Source organism: Chelonia mydas, chromosome 3, assembly GCF_015237465.2.
Source record: "Chelonia mydas isolate rCheMyd1 chromosome 3, rCheMyd1.pri.v2, whole genome shotgun sequence".
NCBI classification, from domain to species: Eukaryota; Metazoa; Chordata; order Testudines; family Cheloniidae; genus Chelonia; species Chelonia mydas.
This window is the reverse complement of record NC_057851.1, coordinates 8520177-8535138: the sequence shown is the minus strand read 5'-3', so window position 1 is coordinate 8535138 and position 14962 is coordinate 8520177. Positions and strand designations below refer to the sequence as shown.

General features: G+C 46.3%; 1 protein-coding gene across 2 annotated transcripts in view; it reads left to right on the top strand.

Annotated features, from left to right (window-relative positions):
• LOC102948232 (XK-related protein 6) overlaps positions 1–14962 on the top strand; it is a 102068-nt gene that overhangs the window by 69031 nt on the left and 18075 nt on the right. For both annotated transcript variants that reach the window (XM_043542096.1, XM_007068923.4), the window contains exon 2: positions 6014–6210. In XM_043542096.1, coding sequence (XP_043398031.1) covers positions 6027–6210 — 184 coding nt within the window. In that variant the 5' untranslated portion in view covers positions 6014–6026. The remainder of the gene's footprint in view (positions 1–6013; positions 6211–14962) is intronic.

Genomic DNA, 14962 nt, shown 5'->3' with positions numbered 1-14962 from the left:
GGACCAAGGCTTTCTTCATGCTCTGCCGCAGTCTGAAGCCCAGTTGGGAAGCATCCAGGAGCTTGGCAGAGGTTAAATGTTGCTGAACTTTGGTTGCTGCTCTTTTCTGGTTGATTTTTGCACAGGGGTGGGAGTCTGGAGAACAGCAAGGGAGCAGCTGGACAGATCTTCTGCACTGAGCGTGGGTATTGTCAGGGTTGGGCGAGGTCTTGTATTTTTCAGGGAGGATGGCCGGTTCAGTGCTCTGAAGGGGGTGACGATCATTTCTATTAGCAGTGGGCTCCGTAGTTCTTGGCTGCCTTTCACGAGCTAGCGGGGTCATGGGTCTGTGTTGCAGGTGGTGGCTTGAATGTTTTGCAAGGTTTCTGGCACATCCAGCTCTCTTAGGGCCTCTGCAATTCCTGATCTCCAGAGTCTACGTGAGCAGCAATGCTGCTCAGTGCTTCGGGTTCTCTGGGGCAGCTAATTATCACCAATAGTCAGGACCTGAGGGTTATGTCTTACCAAAGAGACAGCATTACTATGCTGACACTCTGCTTCGTTACTGCTCAACCTTTATTCGTACCTGGAATCCTTATTGGTTTAAATTGAATCCACTTGCCTGAGAAGGAACCACTCATGAGCAAAGACTGTAGAATCAGATATTCAGAGCATCTGTCTATCAATATAAACTGGCCATCTATATAATCTAGTCTCTAAGCATTTATGCTGCACTCATCTCCATGTTATCTAAGTTATTTTGTCACCTGCATGGGGCATCACCCGCATCATTTCCTACAACACTTGGGTTTCCCTTACACTGGGAGCCAAATCCTGCTCACCTTACTCACACAGTCACACTGTGGGGCCAGATCCTGCCTTTAATTTATCAGAATAACTCCACTGTGGTCAACGAGTCACTCCGGATTGACACCAGTATAACAGAAGAAAATTCAGCCTACTCATGTCACACGAATTTGATACTTCTTCATCTCCTGTCCAAGTCCTGGCTTGGCTTAGTTATGAGAGTGTGTAGAAGGCACCTAGGATGGGAAGTGAAATCCCTCTCTGCCTTATGGAACTGTCTTGGAGCTCCAATCAAATGCTGTTTGACTAACTTTCTGGTTTTCAGCGCGTATGGCTCTGACTTTTAAGAAGTGCTCCTTGGAGGCAGGGCTGTAGTGAATTTGCCTGGAACATGTTGGTGCTACTGCAGCTTAAGTAGTAAGTAATGATGATGGTAATTGTGCCAACAGGAATTCTGGGACATCTGCCAGAGCAAAGCGAACAGCCAGCCCTATTTGTGTTTAAAGAAAGTTGTCTCTAAACCCTCACCCATATTAGTTATATGGCACGATGTCCTGCTAGGGCCTATATTTAAAATATTAGCCAAGATTTGCAAAAATAGGAGACTAAAGTTAGGTTCCTGAATACATAATTGGGCTCTTAAATAAATAGCGTGGTTTTCAAAAGCGCAGAACACTCCACAGCTCACGGTGAAGTCAATTGTAGCTTCGTGATGCTCAGCACTTTTGAAAATTAGGCCATTTACTTTGGTGCCTAAATATAGATTTAGGAGTCTAACTTTAGGCTCCTGTTTTTGAAAATTGAGGCCAATAACAACACATCTGGGGTGAAATGTTATGGTTCTTTTTTCTTTTCTTTGGGTTTCTTTAACTCTATTGGTATAGTCAAAGCAGGGAATTCTTCTCTTGCCCCAAAACGTACGTAGGTGCTGCTATATTGGTATAACAGTGTTAATTGTATAGTTAGTTCTGGCTCAAGAAAGAGAATTAGCTAGTAAAAGGTCCTTCTATACCAGTATAACTGTATCTGTACTGGTTTCAGAGTAGCAGCCGTGTTAGTCTGTATTCGCAAAAAGAAAAGGAGGACTTGTGGCACCTTAGAGACTAACATTTCCATTTCCATGGGCCATTTCCAGCAGTTGACAAGAACGTCTGAGGAACAGTGGGGGGTGGAGGGGGGGAATAAACAAGGGGAAATAGTTTACTTTGTGTAATGACCCATCCACTCCCAGTCTCTATTCAAGCCTAAGTTAATTGTATCCAGTTTGCAAATTAATTCCAATTCAGCAGTCTCTGGTTGGAGTCTGTTTTTGAAGTTTTCTTGTTGAAGAATTGCAACTTTTAGGTCTGTAATCCAGTGACCAAAGAGACTAAAGTGTTCTCCAACTGGTTTTTGAATGTTACAATTCTTGACATCTGATTTGTGTCCATTTATTCTTTTACGTAGAGACTGTCCAGTTTGACCAATGTACATGGCAGAGAGGCATTGCTGGCACATGATGGCATATATCACATTGGTAGATGTGCAGGTGAACGAGCCTCTGATAGTGTGGCTGATGTGATTAGGCCCTGTGATGGTGTCCCCTGAATAAATATGTGGACACAGTTGGCCACGGACTTTGTTGCAAGGATAGGTTCCTGGGTTAGTGGTTCTGTTGTGTGGTGTGTGGTTGCTGGTGAGTATTTGCTTCAGGTTGGGGGGCTGTCTGTAAGCAAGAACTGGCCTGTCTCCCAAGATCTGTGAGAGTGATGGGTCATCCTCCAGGATAGGTTGTAGATCCTTGATGATGTATTGGAGAGGTTTTAGTTGGGGGCTGAAGGTGATGGCTAGTGGCATTCTGTTATTTTCTTTGTTGGGCCTGTCCTGTAGTAGGTGACTTCTGGATACTCTTCTGGCTCTGTCAATCTGTTTCTTCACTTCAGCAGATGGGTATTGTAGTTGTAAGAATGCTTGATAGAGATCTTATAGGTGTTTGTCTCTGTCTGAGGGGTTGGAGCAAATGCGGTTGTATCATAGAGCTTGGCTGTAGACAATGGATTGTGTGGTGTGGTCTGGGTGAAAGCTGGAGGCATGTAGGTAGGAATAGCGGTCAGTAGGTTTCTGGTATAGGGTGGTGTTTATGTGACCATTGCTTATTAGCACCATAGTGTCCAGGAAGTGGATCTCTTGTGTGGACTGGTCCAGGCTGAGGTTGATGGTGGGATGGAAATTGTTGAAATCATGGTAGAATTCCTCAAGGGCTTCTTTTCCATGGGCCCAGATGATGAAGATGTCATCAATGTAGCGCAAGTAGAGTAGGGGCATTAGGGGATGAGAGCTGAGGAAGCGTTGTTCTAAGTCAGCCATAAAAATGTTGGCATACTGTGGGGCCATGCGGGTACCCATAGCAGTGCCGCTGATTTGAAGGTATACAGTGTCCCCAAATGTGAAATAGTTATGGGTGAGGACAAAGTCACAAAGTTCAGCCACCAGGTTTGCCGTGACATTATCGGGGATACTGTTCCTGATGGCCTGTAGTCCATCTTTGTGTGGAATGTTGGTGTAGAGGGCTTCTACATCCATAGTGGCCAGGATGGTGTTTTCAGAAAGATCACCGATGGATTGTAGTTTCCTCAGGAAGTCAGTGGTGTCTCGAAGATAGCTGGGAGTGCTGGTAGCGTAGGGCCTGAGGAGGGAGTCTACGTAGCCAGACAATCCTGCTGTCAGGGTCCGTATTAGGGCTTTTACCAGCATAACTCTATGCTGGCAAAAAATCACATCCCTAACTGGTATAGTTATACCAATATAACTTTTTAGTATATTCCAGTCCTTATCATGTTTGTACCATTCAAAATCAAGGTGTCTAATCAGTTAGCGTCCGTGCAAAAGGTAGAGGTTTTGTATGCAGACAAAGAACAGGTTTTGCCAGATCCAATATAAAGAGAAATATACTTATGGAACTATTCAGGGAAACCAGTTTTAAAATAAATGAAATGAAATATTCCCTGAAGTATTTAGAAATCCGCCCTCACGCCCCCACACACACCCGAACCCTCTGCCCCAGTCCGGAGCCCCCTGCTGCACCCTGAACCCCTCATTTCTGGTCCCACCCCGGAGCCCACACTCCCAGCTGGAGCCCTCACCCCCTTCCACACCCCAACCCCTGCCCCAGCCCGGCAAAACTGAGTGAGGGTGGGGGAAAACAAGCAACAGGGGGATGGAGTGAGCGGGGTGGGGGGGGGGGGTAGGGCCTCAGAAGGGGCAGGGTCTCCGGGAAGGGGCTGGGAAGGGGGAGGGACAAGGGTGTTTGGTTTTGTGTGATTAGAAAGTTGGCGACCCTACTTGAGCTGCCTGCACACTGCAGAACAACAGGGCTTGGACCCACATCACAGCAAGATGCGGGCTCTGACTGCCCTCCTCCCAGCAAGGTCCTAAGACCTAGGTGTTTGTTGACCTGAGTCAGACTGCTTTGTGTGTGGACGGAAGGGGGTCTCGGGCCCAAACCTGAGTCAGGAGGCCAGGCTTAGTGTGCTGTGTAGACACACCCTCTGAGTGCACCCCCTCAGGTTTTAGACCTCATGCCTTTGCCTCTCCTGAGGTGAAATTCCTCAGTTCTTCCCAGGCTTCCATACCCTGTCTATAAATGTCCTTACCCTCCACATCTGAATTCTGGCACCAGAAGTTAGTTCTTCCCCTGGGGTATCTTAGATCAGTGCTGTACAGTGGCCAGATAATTATTGTCTAGTTTTGCCGTAGGAACAAATCTTTTAGATTGTCAGAGGGAAAAGGCTGTTCAAACAACAAGCAGCCTGCACACGTCTTTCTTAGAGGATCGCCAGCCCCTGACAGGAACCTGGGCAGGCCTACCTTCTTCAGATACCCACAAGAGGCATCTGTGTCTCCGAACAACTACTGTCCTCCTCCTCTGTCCCCTGAGAGTGTTCCTTTTAAACCTGCCACAGTTTTTGCTCTTCTATATTCGCGGGCCTTTTCCTGTCCTGGCTTCGTCTCTTAACAACTCTCAGAAGTGCTGAAAAGTGGTTTATGTTTAAGCCATTTCCCCCACTTCCTGCTTTTTTTCCCCTACAGAGCCCTATTAGATTAACCAAAATATTCACACAATAAACATCTCCTCTCAATAAGCAGGTCAATATACAGAATTCACCAATTATTGCCAAGCAGCCCCAAATCTGTCTCACAGTCCTCCTCCAAAAAACCCAACAATTACTTCCGCTACTTTCTCTCTTCAAGCATTTGGTTTCCCTTCAGAGGGAAAATAAACACTCCTGAATTCACCATTGTAGGAGTTCAGCCACAAAACATGTAAAGAAGGAAAACCCCCTTTCAGGTGGCACATTTCAAATGACTGTAAGAGGCACTGTCGAGTAGTTTAGAATTTGCATTTTTGTTTGTAATGGGTTTTTTCTGCTGACTCCATCTATTGCCTCCCTTTAAGACCAGGGTTGGCCCGTGGAGTTCTACAGCGTGACTTGCGGCTGCTCTCACATTTAACATGGAGGTGCAGCTTGCTGCAGATCTAGGTCCCCGGATGTGATGCTATGTCTTAATCCAAAGCTGCGTCCTGTAGTCTTTGCAAGCCACTCCTCTGAGTTAACGGTCAATGTGGCTGCACGCTGCGCCATCTAAGGGAAATTAGGTCGGCTCATTGGGTTCTTGGGAAGTGGCTAAGGTGGCTTTCAGTCAGCAAATATTAGGACTTCCCTGCCTGAAGAGAAGGGTCAGATTCTGCCAGGATTATTCTATTCTGTTCTCATTCTTATACTGCCCTGGTCACCACAGTATCTGAGCACGGCCAGCCGTGCATTAAATGATGTGACTAGCATTTGCCATGTGTGATTTCCTCTCTCTCACTTTTCTCTCCAATGGGAAAACTGCGCAAGGTTTCTTTTTGCTTGTTTGTTTGAATGGACTTATTTGGGATTGGTTTATTTTATGTCTGCTGGGCTGGGCACTGGCTACTGAAGTCTTGGCTGTACAGAAAGTGGTGATGTCGGAGGTGGTTCTTAGATCTTGTGGGAGTTCGTTTCACAGTCTTGGACCGGCCCCAGAGAAAGCTCTGCATAGGACACATCTCCATAGAGAGAGAGCTCTCCCTCCTGCTCTGAGCTGTTATCCTTTCCTGGCCTACTGGTTCTTATTCCATTGGTTGCTATTTGACCCCCCCCCACCCCCGCCAGCTGTTGTCGCCAATGACTGATGGTCGGCTTGCTCCTTCCCTGTGCTGCAGGTATATCCGAACCATGTACCTGGGGATCCAGAGCCAGAGGCGGAAGGAACACCAACGGCGCTTCTACTGGGCTATGATGTACGAGTATGCAGACGTGAACATGCTGCGCCTCCTGGAGACTTTCCTGGAGAGCGCGCCCCAACTGGTGCTACAGCTCTGCATAATGATCCAAAAGAACCGTGCAGAAACATTACCATGTAAGTGGCCCGTTTTCTCAGCCGCTGTTGGATGTTTTGTTGACCGACCACACTGTCGTGGAAGGTGCTGGCACTTTGGACAAAACTCGTTTCAGCTCCATGCTGCACTTGCTCAGTAAATTTCTGCTCGTGCTGCTGGAAAAAATACTCTACCACTTCAGTCTCTTATAGACCAGCCTGGTCATGAGGAGTGATCACAAGGCTGGGCACCAGGAATTCCTTAGCTCTGCTCCTGGTGCTGCCACTTACTTGCTGTGTAGCCTTGGGCAAATCACATGACCTTTTTCTGCCTCAGTCTTCCCGCCTGCAGAGTGGGGACAATAAAACATATCTGCCTCAGAGGGGTGTTGTGAGGGTTAACTGGTAAATGTTTGTGCCTTGTTTAGACTGTGCAAAGTGCTATATAAAGTGCTACGTTTCATAGATACAGACAAGGTGGTCACCCTTAAAAAATCAACTGTTGCCATGAGTTCAAACACGCTTTTTGGTACCACAGTTCTGAACTAGTCTAAGAATAGGGAAAAACTGTATTATCTCAAAAAAAAAAAAAAAGAGTACTTGTGGCACCTTAGAGACTAACCAATTTATTTGAGCACAAGCTTTCGTGAGCTACAGCTCGCTTCATCGAATGCATGCCGTGGAAAATACAGTGGGGAGATTTCATATACACAAAGAACATGAAACAATGGGTGTTACCATACACACTGTAACAAGGGTGATCAGGTAAGGTGAGCTGTTACCAGCAGGAGAGCACATGCATCCGATGAAGTGAGCTGTAGCTCACGAAAGCTCATGCTCAAATAAATTTGTTAGTCTCTAAGGTGCTACAAGTCCTCCTTTTCTTTTTGTGGATACAGACTAACACGGCTGCTACTCTGAAACCTGTATTATCTCAGACACCATGTGTGCTAACCATCAGCAAGTGCTGCCATTTTCATGGCAAGCGTTGTATATACATACAGCAAAACTTGTCTTAAGCCACACTTCGTTGCCTTAGTAGATGCAGGACCAAATTCACCGCTGGCGTAAGTGGTTCAACTCCATTGACCAGTATGCTGCATTGAGTGGGCTGCATGTTTTGCTAACATCTGCACTGCAAAGCCTGGTGAATGAAGAGTTTCCTAAGCATGCCACGTTCCTTGCTAAGGTACAAGATTGGCGGGCACTTTCTCAATCCAGTTGTATATACCTTTCCCCGTCAAGTACAATATCATGCAAAAATAAATGAAATACAAAGAGAAACCATCAAGAAAGTAACGTCCAAGATTTCTCTTAAGGAGACAAAAACCAAGGGAAAGGGAGGTAATATTAAAGAGCGACTGTGTAGAAAAGATCACCCACTGTCTTGCTCAATGTATTGGCTCCCTGTGGACCTTTGACTCCTATCTACTGATTACAATTTTTTAGTGCTGTTAGTACTGCAGACCCAAGCCAGCTCTGGGAGGGTAAACTGGATTTGATTCTGCCGTGGGCCCGTGAACAAAATTGTCAGCGAATGCCCCTGTTTCCCCCTCCCATTTAAAATCACATGGGAGGGGAACACTTACTCCCAAACCTGTGTGGCTTTTTGGGAGCCATGCTTCATCATCCATGCTTGGATTAGTCCTGTAGGCTGCGAATCCACTGGAAATCTCGATGCAACCCCAGTGCACCCCTGACTAGGTTGACGGTACAGTGCTAATAACAGGCAAAGGCAGTGACAACTAATATAGTCAGCAGAGCAAGCAGATATGACTGAAGACACATTGGGAAGGGGTTTTGACACTAACTTCGCCTCAGTTTTTAAAATAAGCAGTTTTTATATTTAATTTCTCATGTGGTTCCTCTCGACTTAATAGGATTTAGAGAAACCCCTGATGCCCTTTCATTGATGTCATGAGTGCTTTGTGTAAACTTTTTGCTGGGAATTTGTCTGACCAAGGCTACTGTATTCTATACAAGTAGCATTGTACGTCTATTGAGGGTAGCCTGATCCTGCAAAACTCTGGCTATTGGCTGCTGTTAATCCAAAAGAGATTTTCGGTGTAAATCTTAATTTTGCAACGCCCTGTAGAAATCTATGGGACATTATGTGGTACATGCATTATACTTCTCCTGTAATAAACTGTATGTAACCTACTGTGTATTTAAGAAGGGAACAGCAAGAATTACCGTAAGTGCGTGGTCCACTTTTCAAACCAGAATGCCAAAAGTTAGGTTTTAAATGACTACTTAGGCATCTAAACTGTGGGTATGTCTTCACTGTAGAGTTAGCCCAGGTGAGCTGCACCGGGATTAGCCTAGCCCAGGTATGTGCAGCCACGCTGCAAAGCCCTGCCCAAGTTACTGAGGCCTGACCTATCCCTAAAACTTAGGTCGACCTAACTTCCTCGCCCAGGTCTGCGAAAAATGTTGCTCTGCGTGAGGTACTGAGGTCAATCTAACCCCCGCTGTTGTTCTACCTACTGCCTCTCTCGGGGGTTGATTTACTGCAGCGATGGAAAACCCCCCTTCCCTCACTGTAGTGTCTAAACTACAGCGCTACAGTCGTGTATCTGCAGTGGTGCCACTGTAGCACCGTTAATGCAGAGATGCCCTAAGTGCTCATGGGTGCTGCACTCCCCTCGTGTGTCACTGGGACTTCTGGGGGCCTATCCCATGGTTCTTTGCACTGCAGTCAGCTGAGCCGCTCTATCATTCTTTGCCAGTGAACTGTGGGAGAACTTGTCTGTCCCTTTGGGAACGGGGGGGGGGGGGGGGGGGGCGGGGGGACAGCAGTGGAGGACTATACGCGTGTGGGTGGTTTAGCCCGCATCCTCACTGCAAAGTGGGCGGTTGCCAGCCTGTGTGAAAGTAGCACCCGTGCTCTAATGCACATCCCCAGCTGGGCCAGCTAGCTTGTGTTGGAAGCACCACTAAACTCGGGTGAGAGGTTTTCATGTGTGGATGACAGGGAGGTTCGGGGCAACACCCAAGTAAGAGCCATCAGCTATGTCTGCTGTGCAGAGTCCATGCCAGTATAGCTATGCTGGCATAGCCCCACAGGGTAGATTCAGTGTACACCCACAGCAGTAGCTCTGCTGGGCTAGGAACACCACCTCCCCAGATGAGATCAGCGATGTCAACAGAACCATTCTTCTAGCCGCAAAGCTGTATCTACGCTGTGGGGTTTGTTGGTATAGCTCTGTTGGCCAAGGGCGTGGTTTTTTCCCTGCCCCTGACCCACATAGCTTAGCTGGTATAAATTTTAAGTGTAGGCCAAGCCAAAGTTAATTCTGAGGTAAAGCTATATCCTTGCATGTTTAGACTGGAGCTGGGTGAATGCTGGTTAAAGTGGTTGCAAACTTACTTTTCTTAAAGGCTGTTCACATGCCTTGTCCTTCCATCTTTGCAAACAGTTGTGCGATTGTGGCTTTGTTCACGTGAATGCTTGGATAATAGCTGTTGTTTGTAAGTCTTCGTGTGTGCCTGCAAACCAGGGTAGTCGTGGGCAAATAGCCACGTTTGCTAGTCTCTGTTCATTCTTTGCCAGTCCTCATTCTCCTGTTGAAAAGTTTCAGTCATCCTGCCAGGGTGCGGTAACCACGTCATGTGACTTAGAGTACCTGCTCCCCCACAGCAGTGAGTCACGGAGCTCAGGTCAACTCACCTGAGCTTGTGCTTCAGGGCTAGAAATAGCAGCATACATGTTCCCAGTGAGACCCACCATCCTCACTGGGTTTCAGAGCCCAGCCTCCAGGACAGCTGTACTGATCTTTTTAGCCCTGGAATGCAAGTCCCACCAGTCCAAGTCAGTTGATCCAGGCTCTGAGATTCGCTGGCGGGGTGGAGGGGATTGTGCAGTGTAGACGTATCCTTAGGTAAACAATCACACACAATAATGAACAGTGACTAGTGGAACAGAACAATTTACGAACTATCCAGAGGCTGAAATTTATTGGCTTAGACTAGTTGGTAAATTCATAGAACAGGGAATACGCTGCCAGAAAGCAGGATTTGTTCTGGAACAGGCCAGATTTGTGATCTCAGAATAGGCCAAATCCAATGGATAATTTGCAACCAGTTCTATTTCGTTGCCAAGTTTCCATTTCGGTCCTTAAATTCAGCTGTAGATACCTACCTTTGGACAGCCAAGTTTGAAAATGAGTTAACTTCTTGCTGTACAGTGGGATTTTCAGAAGTGTTCCTTCCAAACCATGCTCAAGATCTGTTTTGCGACAGGGTAAAAAAAATAATCTGGTGAACTTCAAGAATGCTTTAAAAAAAAAAAAGGACCCCAAAAGCCATCCTGCATCTGCAAAACTAATGCATCTCCGTGACTTAGCTCTGCAAAATCATCCTGATTTATACAACCCATAACTAAGGAAAGCTGGATATAGAGGACCCCATAGATTACCCTTTCTATTCTGGAATGAAGATCCAATGGATCATCTGTCTCTTCCAGTCCAGGATTATCAAGGCGTCAAAGCTGGCTTAAATAAATCATCTGCTCTTCGCAAGCAGAACCCCCCCACTTTTCTTACTAGAACATTTTCATGGGAACCTGCAAGGGAAAGGTGTCTTTATGTACAGGAATTTTTGTATCACACAATTCTAGGGCATGGACTAGAGATGGAAAAACCCTGTCAGATCATCCAGTCCATCTGCCTGCCAATGCAGGATTGTCCCCTGGTCCTGTTTTCTAATGCTCTCTGTAGAAGACATTGCTTTTGGTTGAGTTGTATGAAAGCGAGTAGGGAAAAAGTCACAAAACCTTGCCTGGGGTGGAAAGGATTACTCCTGGTGCCACTCTGAGGGCCCACCCTATAAAGTGACCCACCCACCAGCAGCCTTGCGTGTTCCTCCTTGCAGGAGTAGGTTGGTCTTATGTGCCATGATTAGAGAAGCAGGTCCTTATTGCAGGATAGGGTGGAGAAGAGGCACCTGGTATAGTCTGGTGCCATGCAAAAGGGTGGGAAAACTGGGGGAGGAATCATGGAGGACTCTTGAGTTTTGATAAAAATCAGTGCTGAAGATTTGCTCTGATTCAATGCAGATTTTTCCATAATGAGCTAAGGACCCAACCCAGCAAAGCACTTAATCATGTGCATAAATTTCAGCACACAAATAACCGCATTGCAAGGCCACTGGTGAGCTACAAGCTAAACATGGGCATACGCGCTTTGCGAGATGCGAGTTTCTTTCCTGGTCCCCCGCCCAATTACCCAGGCAATAATAACTGAGAGCTATTTGGTGGCCTGTTTGGAATGAGTTGTTTGTCTCAGTCCGGTTCCCAGCAGTCAGGCGTCCACATCAAAAAGCCATCAGCGCCGCTGGCAATGGGCATGAAGAATGCTCTGCTCACTCACTCTTAGAGTACATCAGACCTGAGGCACATTGGCTGCGAGCAGCGTGGGGGGCTGTCAAGGTTCCTTCCCCACTCTGAACTCTAGGGTACAGATGTGAGGACCTGCATGAAAACCTCCTAAGCTTACTTTTACCAGCTTAGGTTAAAACTTCCCCAAGGTACAAAATTATTTTACCCTTGGATTTCCACTGCCACCACCAAACTTTATCTGGGTTTACTGGGAAACGTGGTTTGGGCACGTCTTTTCCCCCAAAATCCTCCCAACCCTTGCACCCCACTTCCTGGGGAAGGTTTGGTAAAAATCCTCACCAATTTGCATAGGTGACCACAGACCCAAACCCTTGGATCTTAGAACAATGAAAAAGCATTCAGTTTTCTTACAAGAAGACTTTTAATAGAAGTAAAGGAATCACCTCTGTAAAATCAGGATGGTAGATACCTTACAGGGTAATTAGATTCAAAACATAGAGAATCCCTCTAGGCAAAACCTTAAGTTACAAAAAAGACACACAGACAGGAATATTCATTCTATTCAGCACAGCTATTTTCTCAGCCATTTAAAGAAATCATAATCTAACACATACCTAGCTAGATTACTTACTAAGTTCTAAGACTCCATTCCTGTTCTGTCCCCGGCCAAAGCATCATACAGACAGACACAGATCCTTTGTTTTTCTTCCTCCTCCCAGCTTTTGAAAGTATCTTGTCTCCTCATTGGTCATTTTGGTCAGGTGCCGGCGAGGTTACCTTTAGCTTCTTAACCCTTTACAAGTAAGAGGATTTTTCCTCTGGCCAGGAGGGATTTTAAAGGGGTTTACCTTTCCCTTTATATTTATGGCAGGGGCGCTTACGTTGCTGTGCTGCTCCGATTCTGAAAATAAAAGACCAGTTAAGTCAGTAGGAGTTTTTCTGTTGATTTCAATGGGCTTTGGATCAGTCCCCAGGGCTGTCACTTCAGTCCCCAGGGCTGTCAATCCAGCAGCTTTCTCCATCACACATTCGCTTTTCTTACAGCTCCAGTGAGGACCCTTTTGCTGAGGTCTCACCTCTTGATATCAAGAATATTCCATGTGAGCACAGATTAAAGTGACACGTCCTTTACAGGAAAAACAACCGCCACATGCAATGAAGTGAGTGAAATCTGTAGCGGAGTTCGTAAACGATGGCTCTTGATGCCAATCATCATTAGCTCTTTACATCTTCAGAGCACTGTGCAAACATTAACTTTGGTGATCCTCACTGTGAGCAGCATACAAATAGGGAAACTGAGGCATAAGGAAGTGGAGTGATTTGCCCAAAGTCTCAAATTTGGCAGATTCATGATTAGAACTCAGAAGTGCCTGGCTACTGTTCCAATATACAGTCTACTGTGCGCCTGCTGCCTCTCGTTGGTTGGTAAAGTATATGAACATTAATCTATTTGAATCCAACACTTGCTGTAGAAAGCAGGTCTGGTATTCAGGTCAGTCAACCAGTAAAGCATGTTACTCTGGATAAGCAGAGAACACATCTTTACTAATGAGATGAGCAAAAAGAGAGTGCATCATATATTTCTGTGACTGCTGCCAGCCAATCAGCAAAGAATTCAAGTTGCAACAATTTGGCTTGAAAACGATCCAACTAAAATTGACAGAATATTCAACAAGCAATTTCTGAGACATGCTTGGTGGTTTGTGCAGTTGGAAAGTTTGGGGGAGGATCCTGATCTTTAAAGTGCTGTAACCGTACTGAGCTAGTTAAGACTGTTGCCGAGATGACTTTTGTCCCAAGTGGCAGCTGATGATTTCATTCTCAGGGCCCTCTCTCTACGTTCAGGTTTTCACATGGGCACTCGCCGATGGGAACCCTCGTCTGACCCCACCATTTCCCTATTGCAGAAGCCAGCTGACGAGCCACTCAAAGGGGCAATGGACGTTTGCAATAGGGAAACTAATGCATGTTTTGATCTCTGTAGGACAAGCCTGCCTGCCACTTGAGAAGGTGATGTTTGTTAACATATTGAAGATCCAGTCTCAAACTCAATCCTGTACACATGTGAATATCTGGAAAGGCAAATGTGCGGGGAGAAAAACCAAGTATGACTTTACTCTAGATGATCTAGTGGAGTTGAATTCTGGTCTGATCTAAGTCACTTAAACCACTGCAGAGTGTATTGTGCACTGAAAAAAGAGGTTCATAACATATCTTTTGTACTTGATTTCTGTAGTGCTGGCTGCTATTAGATTGCAAGACAACACCTGCTGCACGAAGTAAGGCTTAGTCACTGGGGCACAGTCCTCACAGCAGTACTTTGCCAGTCTTATTTAATGATTCCAGCTGTATGTACTGTTGCACAGGTGTTGAGATACTCCTTCCTTCTTCTTTTCAGGAAACAACTCCCCTTACCTGCAATTACACTGAGACATTGCACCAGCTCACAAAATAAAAAAGATTTATAAAGGGTACGGTGACTAAGGTGAGCGCTGCTGACATGTGTCCTCTAATCATACTGAGGGAAGCACCCTTACATTACCCAATGAGTGCGAATCACGTCGTTTGTTTCTTAGATTTCTTTTAAATGGGCTAAAAGCATTTTCAGGACCATGTGACTGAAGCAGTTTCTGTAATAGGCATTAATCCTTTATGTGCCTCTGGCCAGCCTCCAAACAGAGGCATCCTCTGGGTCTGCATTCTACATGTCTACACTACAGCCCTGACATAGGTCGACTTACAGCCATTGCAGTAGTTACTGTCCACACTACCCTCCTTCTATTGGTGGTGCATGTCCTCACCAGGAGTGCTTCCACTGATTGAAAAGGGACACAGTGGGGGGCTGAAAGCCAGGGTTCTCAGCTCTGCGCAGCTCCTCTTTGGGAGCCCAGCTGCTCTCCAGGGGGCAGGGAGCCTCCAGGCAGCAGCCTGGGTGGGAGTGGGGAGCCGGGGGAAGCCAGGCTCTAGCTGTCTGGCTTTCTTGTCAATTTCACGGCTCCAGCTAATGTAAGTAACACAGTGTTTACACAGACACCCTAACTACACCGACCTCAGCCCTACGCCTCTCATGGAGGTGGAGTTATTATGTTGGTGTAGTGGGGCACTTACATGGGCGGGACAAGGCTGTCGTGTGTACGCTGACATAATTAGGTCAATGTAAGCTGCCTTATGTTGACCTAACTGTGTAGTGTAGGCCAGGCCTATGTGTTGATGTGTTGTGGGAAACCTTGGCATTCCCTTTCCAAAAACCTTGGCATTTCCCTTTCCATTTCTAGTTATGTGAGGTTGCGGTGTTTAGCAGCAGGCAGAGAGTTAATTTACTTACATGACTGTATAATGCATACACCGAGTGCGTGTTGCTTTTCCCCTCTACTGGTTAGCCCACTAGAGGATAATGGCCTCCTACTGTTACCAGTTATTGGTGATACTCCTTTAGCTCAGGTAGCATAGAGCTTG